The 20,132-nt window shown below is 41.0% G+C and overlaps 1 protein-coding gene across 1 annotated transcript in view; it reads left to right on the top strand.

The window, feature by feature from the left end:
* Nucleotides 1–15,346: 15,346 nt before the first annotated feature.
* The window catches only part of VAPA (VAMP associated protein A), a 28,598-nt gene continuing 23,812 nt past the window's right edge, over nt 15,347–20,132 (top strand). Inside the window, exon 1 of the mRNA XM_054633487.2 lies at nt 15,347–15,659. Coding sequence (XP_054489462.1) covers nt 15,584–15,659 — 76 coding nt within the window. The 5' untranslated portion in view covers nt 15,347–15,583. The remainder of the gene's footprint in view (nt 15,660–20,132) is intronic.

Here is a 20,132-nt window from a genome sequence, read left to right as displayed (position 1 = left end):
TTGGGACTCCCTCTGGTTTCAATAAAGCAGAACAAAATAGCTTCCATTTTGCATGTCCTTTGCTCTTGAAAAAGGGCTGTCTGCAGTCTGTGGATTACTTGCCTGGGATTTAAATGCTGCTTTAAACGTGTATGGATGGCCTTTTAACAGAAAGTGAATGCATTCCTGGGGGATCCTGCAGTCCAGATGAACTCCCAAAAAACAGAAAAAGAAGATCTGAAAATCCTTTTTCTAAGTTATTTTATTTATCCATTAAAGGAGAGGGACCTGAGTGGCCAGCATCTGCTTAGAAATTTAGAATAGTAGCTGTCAGTAGAAAGTGAGCTCCAGTTACCACTCACTTTGAATAGGAGCAATGACTAGTATGGCTTGTAAGACACTTCATCTTTTGTATGCTTTTATTTTGGTGAACATTTATTTTTTCGCCCTACTTTATGTCCCTCCCTCAGACTTGTGTCTAGAAGAATTAACACTCTCCTCAGAAATGTGCAGATTTTTGCACTGTTTGGTTCATATTTTCACAGTTGTTACAACAACCAGGAGGACTGTGAATGAAGAGCTGGGTTTATTAAGGAAGAGCAGGGTTTTGGAGTAAGACTTTTCTGACTGCCATGATAAATTCAATGCACAGCAGTATGCAGGAAGGAAGGAGTGTCATTCAAATAACAGCACAGAACACCACTTTTCTGTGTAATGAGAAACCATTATTTCAAAAACATTTCATACATGGTGAGTTTAGTTAATGATGGAAGATACACAGGATCTCTTCCTTCCTTTAAAGCAGTTAAAATAACCTTGAAAATATTATGTATCTTACCTCCAGCTGTGCATAAACAAGAAGGAGCCCAGGTACATAACTGTAAACTAAAGGGTGTTGTACTTAATTCATGGAAAGCCTAAGCCCTTTAACTATTATCTGTGTTGGAAAATCTGAAGTGAATGTTGTTTGGCCCTTAGGTGTTTGAAGAGAGTTGTGCCCCTGAATGGATCAGTCCTGGTGTTGTCAGTGGGATGTTTTACATGGCTTGGAAGCATGTGCCTGTGGTGCTGTAGGTTAGCTTGAAGTTGAATTCAGCAATGAGAGGGGAGCTATACAATTGACTAGAAAATAAATCTCCTCTGCTTTCCTTTGAAGATTGAAGGTTGTGTCTCAAGGTACTTAAGGAAAAGTATTTGACATTTCGGTCTTCAAAATCTTCACCACTGCAGCTTCAGCCTCTGCAAAGAGCATCACAGGACGCCCTGCTGTGATCTCCTGAGCACTGAAATCAGGACAGCAAGGCTGATGAAATAGTCTGTGTAGGCTGATGAAATAGTCTGTGTAGCTACTTCATACCTCCACCCCCTCACCTAATCTGCAAAACTGTTCAGGCCACTACCAGGTTTCCCTCCCTTCCCTGAAAGGAAAAGAGTAAGCTGCAGGATTATTTTTTTTTAATCCCCTCTCAGTGTTGTTTTGTACAAGGCTACAGAATAATTTTCTTTAAAAGTGTTAAAACACCCATAGGGGGATAGACTATCTAAAGGTGTTGTAAAAATGCCTTTGTTAATTTGTGCTGGTTACTCCCTAAGGACTTGACATCAATGATAGGATGGATGTCTTCATTGTGTAATGGGGTTCTTGGCCATCAATAAGGTCCTCTCTTGGACTACTGTTTTTTGCCAGCTGGACCAGGGATAAATTAATTGCTTGATATAAATGCTCTCTCACTGTCCAAAAGTAAGACTTCACAAAAAACTATAAAATCAATAGCTAGCCACATTTAACAGGTTAAAGATGAGAAAGAATAAGTATTAGCATAATGTGGCAAAATATAGCTTTTTTCATGTCTATTTCAGGTGGGTTTCTTGTGTTTCAATTAAGAAGAGTCTTTATTGCAAAATGCCTGCATTTCTGCTACTACCAAGTGGGTCTTGATGCAGATTAGTTTGCCTTATCACCTACCACTGCTGTGTATTTTGTTCAAATAGGAAGGCAGGCTCTTGATACTCATCCATAATCCTTTTGTTTTCAAGACATAGCTCTAGAAGTGTTACTAGAATTGTTTTGTAACACAGGCATTGTGAAAATTTGAAGATAGTACACTGATAGAACTTGAAGTGTAAGAGACCTGTACAAACTTAAATTTAGTGTCACACCAATTAACAAGTTTTTAATAAGATATCGTTATTTAGTGTGGAGAAGAGAATTTTGAGGATCCTGGCTAGGTATTAAACATTTAACAGCTTGGGAAGGATTTCTTTTATCTGGCTGTTAAATTACTCATTTTTTTTATCCCTGAGACTGCCTGAAAGACTTTTAAAAAAAAAAGAGCTTTCTTTGAAAAGTACTGACCTTGTTTTCTGAAAACCTCCTGAAGAGCCCAAGCTTGCTTTCTCCCATCATCTGTCAAAAGTTTTTTGAGACACGCCTTATTTATGATAAAACACTCAACCATACACTGGGAATTTTAGAAAACAAAAATGTCTTTCCCCTAAAGTCCATTTAATTCACATTTGTTTTACTTAGTGCCACTCATGCTCCCTCCACAGCAGTAAAATACATGTTTAAATAAGAAGATAACTACCTAACAACTAAACCCCTATTCCCCTACATCAAGTAGGGTACCCTGGGGAAATGATCTGTTACATACTAAAACAGAAATGATCCCTATGCTTCTGATTACATATTGACAAGAACAAATCAATAAGAAAGTCAGCTTACATGTCTGAGAGATGCCCTTGAGGAAAATGAACATCACATTCCTTCCTCTTGGTCAATGTAACATGACTTGGGGGAACAAGCGGTAGCATTGTTGTTACTGATGAAAAATAAATTAAAATGTTTAGGAGGATAGCAACAGTTTCTCTTCACTTCTTTAATAGGGTTGAAATGTAGGTTAATAATCTTATAAAAGAAATCCCTGTTACCTGTCATCTTCAGACATTGGCAGCTTTGCTGACAAATATGTGTTGGGAGTTGTCACAGGGGTTTAGCAAGAAAGAGCAATGGATTCAGCCTGGATGACACAATGCATTTCTATATTCCAGCTCTGCAAAAAACCACGTCATCACCAAACCTATAGAATCACTACCAAATATCCAAGCTCTTGTGTGTGTTCATCACTCATAACATGGGAAAATTTTGCACCATAGATATTTACCTAAAAAGAATAAAATATGTAGAAGTAGTCCAATAAGAGCCCTTGGAAAGAAGGACATTCAAAATAAAGATGTAGCTTTTCTGTGCTATTTCTTGACACAGTCAGAAACACAAATGAGAATTAAATAGCTTTCCTGGCAGCATTCCCTTTAGAGATACTGTTTGTCCTATGAGTTTTGCCACACTCTGTAAGTCATTCCTGATTCTCAAGGAAAATTTGCTTTCAAGGTGGAAACCTGAACTGCCTGCTGGCACCCAACCAGCTCCCCTCCTACTCTGCAGCCTTTGACACCACAGTGGTTCTCCCCATAATCTCAGTAAGAAGGGACAGAAGTCTTGAGATGTGCTGGAAATATGAACTCATTTTAATGTAGGAAAAGGTTTCAACAGTTTAACTTGTTTTCTGATGATATGGATACCAGAAAAGCAAACAATTTTTAATATATGTAAGTTTTTTTACCACAGTATTTTTTTTTCCTGCACTGTTTTAGGTCTGAAATTTCTGGAGGAAAAATAGGTTTCTTGGAATGAGAATGAAGCCAGAATGTCTTGTTGATTACAAAATTTGAAGTGGGAAAATAATGTTTAGAACTGAAAAGAAGGGATGAACAACATGAAGATACCCTACCCTGGGAGATTCTCTTCATAGTGGGTCACAACCCCTCTGAGGTGATAAGAAACAAAAGCTGTGTCTGAAGTACAAAATCTAGATTTGGGGTAAAAAGAATACCACGCTGTAAATGGTCAGAGTGCATATACACTCATTTCATGGCACAGCCACGCCACCTTAACACCACTGTTACTTGAGAACCCTAGCTGATAAATAAGCATAAACAAACAGAAGATTAGAGTACACCAGGTGCCTATGCTCCACCTATTAAAAAACGATAGCATATCTTTACATGTGGGTATGCCTGAATCTACCAAGTGCAAAGTCCACGGAATAAAAGATGATACCCATTCATGCAGTCCATGGCACACCAGTTACTGAGTTGGAACTCTGGACAAAGGACTTTGGCTAATACATTCCAGTACATTTATGTAGCCACCCTGCTGTATGGTTTAGCTTTTCATGATGCTTCATGCTGTCTGAATGATGTCTTGGAATGATAGGTGCTTTTGCACAAATTGTTCCAGAGAAGACTAAAGAAGAAAGGATGAGGCGATGATAAACGTATCCAAGTAGATTTATATTGACTGATTTAACCACAGCATGTAGTATGTACTTAAGTAGTTGCTGCTGGCAGTACAAAGGCTTTACAATAACACAACATCCATCACTGAAAGGTAAAATGGAGGGATTTTTATTTTAAATCTCTTGGGAGGAAATTGATGCCTTAGAAAATCTGCAGCACTTGAGTCATCAAGTCATCACTGTCAGCGAGCATGTCTTTCAGACACTTCACCTTATCTCACTGTGACTCACACACCAGGGAAAGATGCACACCATGACACAAAATTGCACCCTCCCCTGTGTGATAGACACAGCTGAAAAAATTACATGGCCTGAAGCAACTACTAGATTATAAAGAGAGTTGCCATCTGAGAAGCCTGTTTCTCATCACATCCATGACAACGAGGTAAGGATGTCTAGGAGCCACAGGTTTCAAAGCTCCAAGAAAGTGGTTACTTAGCTCTTTGGCAAAATGACTCAGCTCAAGTCTCTGGTAGTGCAGGAGAGCCTGAATTTACTGAGGCAGCTTTCTGACAGGTCTGCTTTCGAAGACAGCTAGCTTTCCTGGTGAAGTGGTGCTAGGATTCCCATAAGAAGTCTTCATTTCTAAAGAAGTTCAAGGAAAGACATGATCCTCACCATTTTCAACCAGCTTTGGAAATTTTCCTTCCATTTAGTGGGACCTCCAAGCCATAACAAAGTCCTGGATGTTAGGTAAGTCCAATGTATATTTCAAGCCATGTGACCACAGGCAGGAAATCTGAGTTCAGGAACTTGTGATTTTCTACTGGTATCTTCAGATCATTCTGGAAAGGTAAGGAGGCTGCGTTTCAAGCTAGGCCATCTGATTTTATACACAACAATGTCAGAGAGTGTGTGATGAGGAGATAACAAATCTCTATCAAATGTTGTAGTTATCACCATTTTAAACATAACCATTACTATGGCTATGTCACAGTTGTCATTTGCTTGCATCCTTTATACTCAGAGCAGGTCCTTGGAGACTGTGCATCAGTAACAAAAAGTTTAACCAAGTTAAAATGTTGAATGTTCAATCTTAGAGGGGGCTAAGCCAACAAGATTACTCTTTAGGCCATTTTCACATTCTGAGTTGGGTTTCCAAGCCTGGAGTGCAATCTTCAGCAAATCTCAGGAGGATTGATCTGGATAGTTTTGATGGAGAACAAAGCAAGGAGCTCTATCATTATATTTTTACTAAGTCACACTTTAACTCTGAGGATTAGACTCTTCTTTAAAAATCATCATGTATTTGGGAAAGCTACTGTGTTCCACTGACATCATGTGTGATATTTCTTGACCATTTTTTCTCTTTATATTTACTGATAAGTGAAATGAGGTTTTCAATCTTACATTGGTCTCTTAGAGAGTGAACTGGATAGATGTGGAAATGGCCTAAACTGTAATCTTATTAGGGCTTAGCCACCTCTAAGATTGAACATCCAATATTTTGGTTAAATATTGGTTAAAAGTTTTGTTACTGATGTTTAGTCTAAAATCCAGCTCAGCTCTCTCTGTCACAACTGTATAGTCTCTGAATAGCCAACAAGAGCAAAATGCAATGATTTCTTTTTTGCCTTTGATATGAATTCACGTAGGGACAATGTTTTTTGATAACAAAACACAGTTTTTACTAAGCTACTTTGTAAAGTTGGATTTCTTTCTGTTATCATAATGAAGTGATATTTTTTTTAAGCTCACTATATGTATGAGAGAATGTTCATCAGTGAAAACAAAACACATTTAAATCTTCAGGCTTCAATGCTCCCACAGAGTAGGACAAAAATAAAAATTGTGGAAATACTGTTTGAGCTATTCATCTTCCTTCCGAAATAATATTGTCGGTCACAGGGGAGATTTCAGATGACTGGTAAAAAGTGAATGTGCACACTGTAAAGAATAAATGCAAGGAGTTTTGGATAATTATAAGCATTATATAGACCCTGGGCAAAATACTAATGAAAATTAGATTATAAAGACAGAAATAAATAGAAATTAATTCATAGTTAGTATCTTATGTAATGTTAATAAATATATTTTTTTGTGTGGAAAAGAGATGCATTCAAGCAACAAGATGAGACTAAAATACAATTGCTTAAGATACATCTATTGATTTATTACACATGGATTACTTTAAGTCATTTGATGTAGCCCTGCATGACAATCTGGTAAAAAAAATGCAGTACTATACAAAATCAATTTACCTATATCAAATGCTCTGGGAACCAATTAGCAGCTACATCAGCATGTTTCTACTCTCTTCTAATGGGTTATTTAACAGCTTCAAAGGAGCTAATACAGCTCAATATCTTTATCAGTGATCTGGAAGAAAACATAAACTCTGCTGCTAACTTCGCAAATTACACCAGAATTGCTGGAAAGGAAAGAATGAAGAGAACAAAATTACATAATGGTATTGAAGATGCTGCTTCAGATCTTGAGCATTAGGCCACTATTTTAAAAAAGGATTAATCTCAATGTGGAAGATAACACTAGCTTCTGTCTTCAAATGTGGGATTCTCTGAAGCTTCTGGAGCTGACCCAGAGAGGGAGGGTGATTAATGAATAGAGACTACTCTCTGATCCACTGGAGGTTCCCCTTTTCCTCATTTCTCTTGCTTATCTTACTCACAGAAGGAAAAAATGCAAGGAATGGCCTGGTAAAAGAAAAAAATTACATTACAGATTTGCAGTGGCTAATTCTGTTTTACTATTAGATTAATTTTTATTACATTTCTTTTTCTCATACTAGGGAAAAAGGAGAGAAAAACCGACCGGCCTCCTTTGAAGAGGAAAGCAGGGGAAGTTTGCTGCAAGCTACTGGGAACACAGAGGCAGGAACAATGTGAATTAGGAGAAAGAGAAAGGGAAAAAAAACCCAGCAAAATACAAGAGAATTAGTTATGGGGTGATGGACTGGGAGCAGAAGAGTCTCTCTCTCACTGTAATTTTTTTCCCACTGAAGAGCAGAATTGAAGACAGGAAACCTGTGGCATTAAAATAGAGACTGCACAGTTAAAGTCTGTATTAAAGGCATGCTCACCAAATATTTACAAGCATTTAACTTTATGAATTTAACAGTCAAAGTCTATTTATGTTTTTGTCTGCAACAGGTAGTGATATATTTAGGTACAGGGCCAAAGTAGCAGCTGAATGGGTACAGTCTCCCAGCCTTCCTTGCTCATGCTTGGTGTCGGAGGAGGAAAATGGCAGATATTAGAGTTGTAGGTGGAAAACCCTGCACATGGTTGCAGTGTCCATAGCATAGGTAGAACTCTGCTAAAGGACAGAAGGGACTGGGTTGCCCACAGGGAAGGAGAGCATCAGAAAAACATGACAGATTGCTGGCTGGTGAGTGCACATGGGCGAGGAGTGGACAGGTCCCACATGAGCTAATCCAGGTCAGAGCATCGTTTGCTACATGGGGCTTTCTGCAGGTCTTTTTAGCCCTTGCAAACAAGAAAATGCTGCCAGCTATCCCTGCTTGGCCTCTGCTAAGTGTTTATACCTCTTTTAAGGTGACCCACCAAAGTACCAGAACAAAGTCTGAAAGACACAGACCTGTTTTTGTGCAGCGTATCAATTGCATATTGAAATCTAACAGGTCCTCATGGATATCATTTGTACAATTAAGCGATAAATAATTCAGTATTTGGCAAAGACTCCATCCATAATAATATGCAGACTTTTTTCTTTTTTTTTTTTCTTCCCAGAATGCAAAGTAAATATTTCATAAATAATCTCTCAGGTAGAGCATTCAAGCTTTTGTGCAGACACAGAACACATCTGCAACAAACAAACCAGAGTGGGGAGATGATTTTAGAAACTTTGTGTCTTTAGTACTAGACATAATAAATTAGTCAAAAGCAAAGAGTTTTCATCTGTGTATTAGCCCCACATTAGTAGGGGCTTCTTGCATCAGTTAAAGAAGCATTAGGAGCCATCCCTGTTTCCTGCTACAAGACAAAGGTAATGGTGCAAGAATTTCCAGGAGATGCCCACAATCCACAAAAGCAGAGTGGCTATGGGTGCCCACAGGAGCTGTGATCTTGCAAATATGCAAGCTCATAACTTCATGTAGAACTTCATGTATCCAGCATTCCTCTCAATTGCATAGAAGTGCAATTGCAGAGGCAGACCCTTAGCTGGCATAAGTGCTTGTGATTTAACTGATCATTCACAGTGGAGAAAAATCCTTATGTTATTTGGTAGCAGACAATGGGAAAATGGATATTTCCTCATCAGTCACTACACAAATGATTGAATCCACTGACAGCTTTAATGTCTCCCCTTCTTTTGCTCTGCTCATTTTCAGGCTCTCAGATAATTTGATCTTTTGGCAGAGACAAACATTTCATTCTCATGTTCATGATACCTATTTATTTTTAAAGTGTTGTTAACATAGTTTCAGCTGTCTCCCTCTGTCTGGCCCTGCCTAATTGATGTAAAAAATAGCTGTTTAAAATGTTCTTCCTTGAGAAAAGTTTCTAATTCCCCCCCAGAGATCTTCTCCTTGTGTCTGCCTCCAGTCAATTCCACTCAATTTTGTAAGAAAAATCTAGCACTGCACCTTCAGAGTGTGTTTACTTTCCCTTGTAAAACCATTGCAAATTAATGTGCCCTGGGAAAAGGAATTGGATCCTTCCCATTTGCAAATACCATTAACAAAATTGTGGACCAAATTCCAATATGCAGCTCCAAATTACACACTCAATTAGGGCCTGATCCAATGCTTATTGAAGTCACTTGGAAAATTCCCCCTGATTTTAATGGGCTGTAGCCCAGACCTCCGGAAGTGGACATTTCCACTGCAGATGATCAGTTTAGTCTTTGAACATGCTGGAATTCATGTAATGATAGACTCATAGGGCTGGAAAGGACTTCAGAGGTCACATCTCAAGGCAAGATCAGCTAAATTTACATCTCCCAACAGATGTCTAACCTGTTCTTGAAGGTCAGTGACTGGGACACCATGGATTGTGCTTCCAGGCAGCATTTTTTGTTAATTATCCTTACTCTTAAGAAGTTCTTCATACCTGCTCTAAATCAATTCTTGCTCTGATCTACACCCATTACTGCCTATTTTATTCAAAGTAAATGGGAGAAGACTATTTTTTTTTCTCTTTCCAATAGCTTTGAATGTATTTGAAGGCTATTACTGAACACGTGAGACCCTCTTTTCTTCCTTAGGCTAAACAACCTTGGTATTTCAATTTGTTCTTATGTTTCAATCCATCTGTTTTCTGGATCTTAGTCAATACAGGTCCTTTCTTCTGGACTCCCTTCACTTATCCCACATATTTTCTGATAGGTATTCCCCAAACCAGACAAATCCCTTCAGCACAGGTTTTATCAATGCTTTGTAAGAGTGGAAGCAGTCAAATGTCAGGCACAGCCTCAGCATAGTGCTTGTCTTTCACACGTTGATATGACACTATTTACTCACATTTACCTTGTGATCCATTAGAACTGAAACAGAGCATAAATCAAAAATATAATTTGAGGGCTTCCTGGGATGGTTGGGGAAATGCTGAGGGTGGAACTAGCAATGCAGAGCTGCTATAGAGAAAATGAGAGGGGGAATTTGAATCTCAGTTGCCAGATGATTTCTTCAAGCTGAGATTCAGAAAGATCATGACATTGTTTGCAAGAATGTCAGCTTGAGAAAGAGATGTATGTGATGACCATAGGGCACTATCATGATGTTTCTGCAGAGTTACTTCTCAGGTAAGACTCATTTGAGTCTTTTAAGAGTCTTTAAGGAGGCCTTAAGACTTCTCTTCTGGAAGCAAGTTTCAACTATGTACTTATGTTTGTATACTTAGTTACAATTTTGATTTTTGGCTACTTTTTAGGAAAGTCTTTGTTGATTTTTAGATATGCATCATCAGCAAACAACAGCCAACACATATACACACAGAGTCTGTATTTTGTATATTGAATTGTCTCATAACATCCCTCATGAGTGGGTATGAATGTAAGAATAAATTCTTGAAACAATATTCAAAACTCCACTTCCTTAATAACTTTTTCCTTTATCAAAGGACTAATGGCTTTTAGCACATTTGAAATTGTCTGAGGGATCCCTTGGTTCTTCAAATTGTACTTTAAACCACAAAGACAATATAACACTTCTGTCTTGCTCTTACAGAAGTCAATGGTCCAGGGCAATTTTGTGTTCAGCAGAACAGAATTGGGTCCAAAATATGAAAAGCACATTAAATTTCATGCTATAGCTATTTATGAGAATGCCTTTATGTGTTATTGGCTTCTTTCTTCATGAATATTCAACACGTATTGTGTGGTTTTATATGTAATTTACTGTGGTAAAGAAATACACTGTAGTTGAACCAAGTTGAAGATATTCAATCAAGATCTACTTTTCCATTCTGTGGAATGGAAACATTTGAATATTGCCGTAAATCTTCAATAATAGTTTGGACTGTGACTTAATCTCTGATTTACAATATAACAAGTGGGCCTAAAATTATATATGGACCTCTAGCAGTCAAGTAAATGATAACTAGAGCCTGCTGTAAGAACAGTTTTGTATTTCAGAAGAAAAACAGCAGCAACAAAAGGCCAGGTATTTCCCTAAAGAGAAATTGGAACATATTCTTGGCTTTATACCTTTGTATTTTGCAATATTCACTGACTTAGTAGTGCAGGATGCATGAGATACTTCACTGAGTGAGACCCAGAGTTTTCCCATTAACACAACAAGTAATGCAGCACTTGGTTACTCTTTCTGACAGTCTCAGTAACAGCAAGAACTGGCAAAGAAGGTTGTGATATCGTTTTATTGCAAGGCATTTCCAAGTTTAGAATTGGTGGGACTGACCAAACAACCTGCACAATAAAACAGGAAAAAGCTATTAAGAAACTGAATCCATTCTATTACTTCTCAGGAACAGAGAGTGCTTATTTAATATTTAATAGCAAACAGTTTTGAAAGATGTCAAACTATCTCGAAACTGAGATATTATAACAACAATACTGAATTTGCAGAGTGAAAAACATCAAGATCTACAAATACACAGGACAAATGTTGACCTCAGATTAAGCAAATGTTATCCTTTTGCAAGCAGTGATGAATTCACTAATAGCACTTCTGGAATGACATTATTATCTCACTGAAATCAGTGACAGGAGTTCTATTGACTGCAATACATCCAAGGTTTCATTCCAGAGCTGTGCTGTGAGGTGATGAAATGAAATTAATCAGATGTTGGGGAAGGTTGCCCGATATTGCTGATCAACAGCACAGATGTAGTTTTAATATAAAAAATTACATCAGTCTGGATGAAATAGAAACATTAGATCAGAAATGACACTAAATGCAATAAAACAGATCAATGCATTAGGTAAGCTTCAAAATGTGTTCAAACAAAAACCAAAGACCACAGTAAAAAGCAGCTTTGAGTTGGAAATTAAACTGTGGCCTTAGTTGGGTCCTTTGCAGCCTTGCTGATGATGTGACATGCCCCCAGAGCTTGGGGCTGTGCCCTGTTCTTCATTCACTGCCTCTCACTATGCTGTGAGACCAACCCAGTCTTCCCCCAAACCATGCACACCCCCTGATGTCAGTTCCATCTACTGCACAGCCATGTCCAACAAGGTGTTTGCATGGGAAAACCTCTAAGTCCTGTTATCATATTAAGGAGAGATCCTATCTTCTTGTTTTCCTCAGTTTTTCTTAAACAAGAGGTGTGTAGAAGAATTAGACAACAGAGATACTTCTGTCTTCTAAATCTGCATAGCAGAAGCTTCGAAGCTTCCTTTGCATTTATACTCTTTTCAGTTATATTTTTACCTCGTTAAAAGGACAAAAGACAGAAACTTTTGTGGCATTCAGCATTTTTCAGCCATTTCCCATGTCTTGATTTTTTGCCAGCTGAGACCCAGTTCTTCTGGTACATAACCAGTAGGTAATTCTGGAGGCTGAATTACTGTTTCTGAAAAGTGTGCACTATGGCTTAATCTTTGCTTGATTCATGAACAGAAACAGAGAAAGAGATAACAGAGTTAACATCCTTCTTCTGTGTTAAAATAGAAGAAGAAAAACCTCTATTTTCCAGTTTATCTTCCAGATCCCAAGGGTAAGAAAGCATAAACAGAGTGGAACATTTGTTTTGTTTACAAAGCCCAACAGACCACCAGATAGCAACTTTAAATATTGCATTGTAAATAAAAGATGTAATTTAAGATGCTGTTTTATGTGCATCGTAAAATAAGTCTGGAAAAAACCTGCAGTCAGAGTAGTTGCAGAGCTCTAGTGACATTTTCACACATAGGTCAGGTAACTCCACCTATTGAAGCCAATTCCTATCAGGCAAACCTGCTCTGAGGTGCTTTTCTAGAGCACTTTTTACTTGTTTCTTCTTCAGGCAGTGATGGTATTAGAAGTCATGTGGGTTTTGGTGTTGGCAAGAGTGGTGTGGAAAAAAGTAAGCAGGAATGATGGTGGCAGGGCTGGAGGAGGGGAGGCAGCTGAAATGGAGGGTGGAGGCTCCAGGGCAGAATCTGAACCTAAATTACTCCCCAGCCTTACCAGTCCACAGTCCTTCCTTCATGGCTCAGCTGAACCAGAGGTATTCACCAAAGAAATTATGTGATCTGCAAGTATTACTATGAAGATCTGATTTTGAATGCAAACCATTCAAGTCCTCTCAATGTATTTATTATCAGGACATATTTTTCAAATGGGTTATTATGTCCCTATATATGCTCTTAGCATACCTACACCAGATTTTGCAAGAGAGAAAAAATGTGTTAGTCCTTCTGACTAAATTTTCATCACCTGTACTCCAACTTTGCATGAATATAAACTTATCTCTTACATGAAAATTCTTCAGAAGCAGATTTAGGATACAGAAATCATCAAGGTTTGGATGGATTTGACTGTCTAACTGTTTTTTCTTGTTTGTTTGTTTGATACTGGTACATTCAAATAGCCCAGGATGCACCATCTGCTTGAAAGTATGGTACTAATGAAAAGGCCCACAGTGACAACACTGTATCTGACAAAAAATGTTAGCAAGGAGGATGGCAAACAACTCATGTTTCTGCCTACTAATAATTAATGACTCTTATTTTTCATTCAGGCTTTGCAGGAGCTCAATCTCTCTCAACTTTTCACAGAATTGCAGAACTGTTAACAGAGTTGGAAGAGATGTCTAGAGATCATCTGGTCCAGACCCCCTCCCGAAGCAGGGTCACCTAAAGCAGGTGACACCGGAATGCATCCACATGCGTTTTGAATGTCTCCAGAGAGGGAGACTCCATAACCCCACCTCTTCCAGCGCTCAGTGACTCTTGACATAGTAAAGTTCTTCTTCATGTTGAGATGGAACTTCTTGTGTTTCAGTTTATGGCCACTGCTCCTTGTCCTGTCTCTGGGCACCATAGAAAAAATTGGCACCATCCTCTTGACACCCGCCTTTGAGATACTTACATGTATTAATGAAATTCCCCTCAGTCTTCTCCTCTCTAGATAAACAGGTCCATTTATTCCCTGTTAATATTCCTAAGATGTAATGTAACAACAATTTTCCTACTTTAATGGTTTTGGCTGTTTTCAAGGCCAGAAGGTCAGGCCCATTCACGTCAGTGCCCAGGTCCCTTTGGACCAGACCACAGCCATTGCAACGAGGGTACCTGGCAGCAACTGGGAACTGCCTCATCCATGAACAGCACTGACCCATGTCAGAGCCACCAGCGCCGCCGGGACCCACCACCCAGGCTCGCTCTCCCTTCTCCAGTTTAAAGGGAAAGGCCGGTCCAGCCGCTGCCCCTGAGGCCCTAGGGAAGGGCGCCCGCTGCTGTCCCCCCAAGACTACAACTCCCGGCAGGCTCCGCTACTGCCGCGGGGCATGCCGGGTGCTGTAGTTCTCCCGACGCCGCTGCCCAAAGCGCCGAGCCAGCGGCACCCTTCCCGCTCTAACCCGAACTATGTGTGTGCGCTTGGGAAGGCGAGGAGCGAGGGTGCTGCTTCTCCCCGCTTCGCCCCAGCCAGCGCTGCCTGTGGGGACCGGACCAGGCTAAGTCGCGGCGCGGGGAAAGACAAGACTGGATTGATGAGCCGAGACCAATGGTGTAGTTCAACGAGAGCAGGTGCCGGGTCCTGCACTTGTGTCACACCAACCCCTGCAGCACTACAGGCTGGGGGAAGAGTGGCTGGAAAGCTGCTCAGCAGAAAGGGGTCTGGGGATGCTGGCCAACAGCCGCTGAACATGAGCCAGCGTGTGTCTAGGTGGCCAAGAAGGCCAATGGCATCCTGGCCTTTATCAGGAATCATGTGGCCAGCAGGACCAGGGCAGTGATTTCTCCCCTATATATAGCACTGGTGAGACTGCACTTGAGAACAGTGTCCAACTCTGGGCACCTCAATTCAGGAAAGACATTCAGGTACTGGAACACGTCCAGATAAAGGCAATGACGCTGGTGAAGGGTCTGGAGCACATATCCTGTGAGGAGCAGCTGTGGGAGCAGAGTGTGTTTAGCCTGGAGAAGAGGCGGCTCGGGGAGGTCCAAGGTTTTGGCCAGGTGGCGGTCAGTCTCTTCTCCCAGGCAATTAGCAACAGGATGAGACTACAAAACCTCAACTTCCACCAGGAGAGGTTCAGGTTGGACATTAGGACTAATTTCTTCACAGAAGGAATGATTAGGTATCGGAATGTGATGCCTAGGGAGGTGGTGGAGTCACGATCCCTGGAGGTGTTTAGAGAAAGACGGGACGTGGCACTAAGTGCCGTGTTCTACCTCACAGGTTGCACCCGATGACCTCGGAGCTCTTTTCCAACCCAACTGATTCGGGGATTCTGACTTGCTCTAGCCGTCAGAGCGGGAAGGAAGGGTGTGTGTGGGAGTGTACGTCCGTCTGTTTCCACGTCCCTCTGTGTCCCGGTATCTCTGTAGGTCTAGGACGACCCCGCGGCGCCCTGGCGCATGCGCACAAGGGAGGCCCGGGGGAAAGCGCGCCGCCGCCGTGCCCGCGCAGGGGGCGGTGCTGCCGGGGCGGGGAGGGCGCGGGGCCGCGCTCGGGGGCGCGCAGCAGCAGCGGCAGTGCCCGCCCTCGGCCCGCGCCCCGCCGGTAGCGCCCGCAGAGCCGTGCCGAGACACCGCCCGCCCGCCGTGAGCGAGCGGCGGCACCGCCGGCCCCCTCCGCCCCTCCTCCTTCTCCTCCGCCTTCTCCTCCGCCTCCTCCGCCCTCCCCCCTGCCCCTCCTCCCGCCGGAGAGAGCGAGCGAGATGGCGGCCGCTGGGGCTCTGGCGAAGCACGAGCAGATCCTGGTGCTCGATCCGCCCACCGACCTCAAATTCAAAGGTGAGGAGGGGGGAACGCGGCGCGGCGGAGCGGAGAGGGGCGGCAGCGGCGGGGTGTCCCGTTCCGCATGGGCGCCGGGCTGCCTCCGGGCGCCGCGTTCCCCGCTGCCTCCCGCGGGCGGGCCGCGGTGCCGGGCGCTACCCGCCCGCCGGGGGATGGGGGGCGCCGCCGAGCCGGCGAGCGGGATCGGCCGCCGCCATCTTGGGATCCCGCGGGGATCCGCGGTGCCGGGTGGGATCGGCCGCCCCCTCCCTGCCCCTGCCCCCGCCCGCCCCGCCGAGTCACCGCTGAGCTCCTAGGCCCGGCCCCAGAGCAGCGGCGCCCGGGGACGCGGGTGTCGCTCTCCGGTCGCTGGCGGTGCGGGCTCCCTCTGGCAGCAGCGGGCAGGAGAGGCCCTGGAGCGGGCGGTGGAAGCCTTGCGGCGTTCCAGGCTTCACGAGGCTGCCCTAACGCCTGGCCTTGTCCCACTTCTCCTCTCAGGCGTGCTGGGGCCCGGTGTCCGCGCGGAGCCGGTGCGGCTCTGCACCATCAGTGCCCGGCACCCGCGCCCTCGCCCTGGTGCATCCCAGCCCGGCACAGGGCTCCCCAACCTTTCCCCAGAGCTGTCACGTCTCAGGCAGGCTCTCGGAACGTCAACAGGGAGCTCGCCTCTTTCCTGGGAATGAGGGAAATGGAATGCGTGCCTTTCGGAAGTTTTATGTGTGCTGTGTGTTGCGTGCCGACCGCATGGCTGTGACTGCTGACGTGCTGCTGTCAAAATAGGTCCCAGCTAGTGCTGGTATCGTGTGTGTCTGTCTGTGGTTTTCTCTCCTCGTGAATTAGATAGTTGTGAAAGGAAAGACTCTCTCAGAAATGAGTGATCGTTTAAAGGCAAGGGCATAAAAAAAAGTGTGTCAGAACATGTAGTTTTTGTGATGATATACCTGCAAGGGGCATTGAGAAAAATCTCAGAACCTTTCAGATTTGAAAGGTTCTGTATTAGATTTTTTTTTTTTTAAGAGTAGTTAATATTATGTGAACTTATATTTTTAAGTGGTGTGGCTGGTGTCACCACATGTATGTGCCTAATCCTGTACATTCTTCTGTTTTCCACTTTTAGTATGCTCATTTTTCATTGTTTTAGAGAACAGAATGGAATTTATGATGCTGTAAAAATCTTCCACGGACAACTAGAACAAATGAATGTTTGTAATAGAAGAGAACACTGTATTCCCCCAAAATACCTTTGGTCTGGCCTAGCATTAGCAAACTATACTTGTTTTATTGATCTATCAAATCAATTAAACCCCAGCATTTGTCTGATTATGCATATTAATTTCTCGATAGCTTCAATTTTAAATTTTTTTAAATTGCACTTTTATACACAGACTCAAAACCATTGTAGGAACTTGTAATTTTCACTTGGGTTTTGTGTTGTTAAAATGCTGCTGGTCTGGCTGCACTCATATTTTAGTATGCTTTGTTCAGAACAGGTTGGGAAAAAATGCATTATTTTAATTTTTTTTTTTTAATTAAAAAAATGCTGTGTCTAATTCAAAGCCTGCAAATGTGGGATGTCTTTGAGCTGGAACTAAGCTGTATTGATGTGATATGAAACAGTGTGTTGATAGAATAAATACTAGATTAGAAATTCTGTCTGTGTGAAGCTGTTGTCAGTCAGTGATCTTTATTGTGCTATGTGTCTATGCACTTAGAGCATGAAATGTGTATTCTTTAGGCATAAACTTCTGTTTCAGACTAATGCATATATTAGGAAAATTCCTGTAGAGCAGACTAAGCAAAAACAAAATATGAAGCATAATGAGACTGCAGCACTCTCTGTTACTGTACTATTGCAGTAATATACTATAGAAAGTGCTATCAATTCAGAGAGCATTGAGTGCACTCTCAAGAAATATTTTCTAACTGCTTTATTATTCTAACCTCTATTATTATTTAGAGGTGTTTAAAAAGGTTTGTGGGCCACAAACTAACCCAGTTCTAAAGTACTGTGTTGAAGAATACAATATTGGCAGTAGTGAATTCTGAGTGTCACCTTTTAAAAAGTAATTGGTTAGTAAGAAAGAGAATATATGACTCAGAACAAATGTAGCATGGTGTAGGAAGAGCATAACATTTTGTTAAAAGAATAAAACTACATTTTTTCAGTGCAGTAGATTATTCAAAGTTATTTTATTGGTACAATCATCCATTTTTAATATTATTGTTGATGCATATGAACAGAGATCCAGTTTAAGTCTAAACATTTGAATTGAGCAAAAAATTTTATTAGTTTTCTTGCCTCAGGAAGTTATAATGGGTTTGCTGACCTTTAGGGTAACAGTGAAATGTGATAGTGTGCCCCTTTACAAACAGCTATTTCATTAAAAGATATGTAGTACTCAACATAAGGGGTTGTTAACAACAAGCCTTTAAATTAATCATTGCCTGATGAAACTGCTTTTTTTATTAATAAAATCTAATTTACTCTGTCAGCAAAAATAAGGTCTGTAATACATTTATCCTTGAATTTTATTCAGCACGATTCAAGGGGAGTTCTAAGAACGTGTCCTGTGGTAGCTAGCACGTTACGTAGTTCCCTTGGTATCCAAGACTGCAATCCTGTTTTTGTAGTCCTTGTAGTTCTAGAAATTTCAGTCATTAATAGTGTTTGGGTCATGATTGATTCCCTCTGACCCTCTTTGGTAGGTGGATTTCTTTGGATTCTGAAACTATCAGGAATATCTTAAGAAAGCCTACAAAACAATTAAGTACTTTTCATAGTGTTGTGCAAATGTGACAAAGGGAAAAATTGTGCTTAAAAGTGATGAAATGAAGAGGCAGTAGATAAACTATGTAATACCACTTTCAGACGTTCAGTATGGAGCACTGAGAATTTGCCTCATGGCAAAATTCTGGTCTTGTACCCAGGTTCTTCAGCCACATTGCTCCTCCAGGTTGGCTTTCTTTTGTATTCTAATGTGTTTTGTTTGACTTCCCAAATCTAAAGTTGTTGGAGTTTTGTTTAGGACTGGATAGGTAGGATTGAAACACAAGACACCTAAAAGCAACCCATTTGGAAGGTGGAACATCTTCTTACTGGTGTCTTCTTCATGTGACTCATACATGTAATCATTGTTGGTAGTTCTAGTTCAGTGAAGATTATAGGAATCTGGAATTGGTGCCCTGTGAATAAATATGTTTTTTTAATTTTCTTTTTATAAGGAGTAATGTAGTTTAATAGCAACATTTGAAGTTTTAAGTTGAAAAATTTGTAGCGCTTTTATGGAAACTCCTTCTTCCTTAAGGCCAAAGAAGCCAGTTTTGCAATTTTAAGTAACGTGGATTTAAGTTGATCCTGGATTATGGTAGTTTTTTTTAAAAAAAAATTGAAAGCCTTCTCCAAATGTTTAAATCAGTCATAAGACATGCTTCTGCAACACCTAATTGAAAATCAACACTAGTTGATTTGATGAGCTTTGGAAGATTAGTAGACAGTGTTCAGAATTTGAATTTCATGTGATTCAGAGGTGTCTGACTAGCAATGCAAGATTCTAAAAATGCCTGAATATTCTAAATTGATATCCTTTACTGAAGTTCTGGCTTACAAGTGTGTGAAGTCCAGTTGTGTTACCTTTTGTAAACATCTCAAAATAATGAGCTACTCTTTTGCTTTAGCAGACTAAAATAAAATTTAGAATGTGTCTGTGTGCAGTAAATTTTCTTTTTGGTGGTTTGAGTTACTAGGAGAGATCAGTGTGACTGAGAATATTTCATTTCTGATTGTTGATCTGCATCATAGTCTGGGATTGTCAGTGTATAAAATCAGCTATCAGCTGGTGTATGTTCAAATGACTTTTCATGGGAGGTAGAGAGCACTTCACTCAAGTATTGCAGCTTATTCTGAAAAGCAGATTTCGACAACCTTTTAAAGAATACAGAAATATTGCTGTAGGTTATTTTGTAATCATTACACTGCTATTGGTAACACTGAAAGCCACGGGATATGTGTTGCTGCAAATCGAGAAGGTGGAATTTAAAGGCAAAAATAGCTCAACGTTAAATGCATCCCCTGCCCTCAAGGTCTGTTGCCAGAATTGGCCTAGGATGCCTTTTGGTGTAGGCAGAGTTTGAAGTATTCAAATGTGATCCTACTGCCTTACTTGTGTGTATCTTGATTATGTCAAATTATGCCTATTTTCACTCTCTTCAAGGTACCAGTAAATTTGTGATATCCCAATTTTCCAAGATAGGTTAGAAAAAAAAGGTGATTGGGATGTCAGTTTTCTGCTGTCTTCATTCAGGAACATTTTTGAAACTAAAAGAGTGGGAGTGTAGAGGGGGGGAAAAACTGGTTGTAAGTGATTACTAATATAGTTGTGACTTTCTGATGCTTTGAAATGGTTCCATTTAAGTTAATATTTTTACTGGCTGAGAATTGCATAATGGCAATAAAATGACTCAGTATTCAACACGTAGTCTGACATTTTTTTT

The sequence above is a fragment of the Agelaius phoeniceus genome, chromosome 1 (genome assembly GCF_051311805.1).
Source record: "Agelaius phoeniceus isolate bAgePho1 chromosome 1, bAgePho1.hap1, whole genome shotgun sequence".
NCBI classification, from domain to species: Eukaryota; Metazoa; Chordata; class Aves; order Passeriformes; family Icteridae; genus Agelaius; species Agelaius phoeniceus.
Note: the sequence above shows the minus strand (reverse complement) of the source record. Positions and strands in the feature narration are given on the sequence as shown.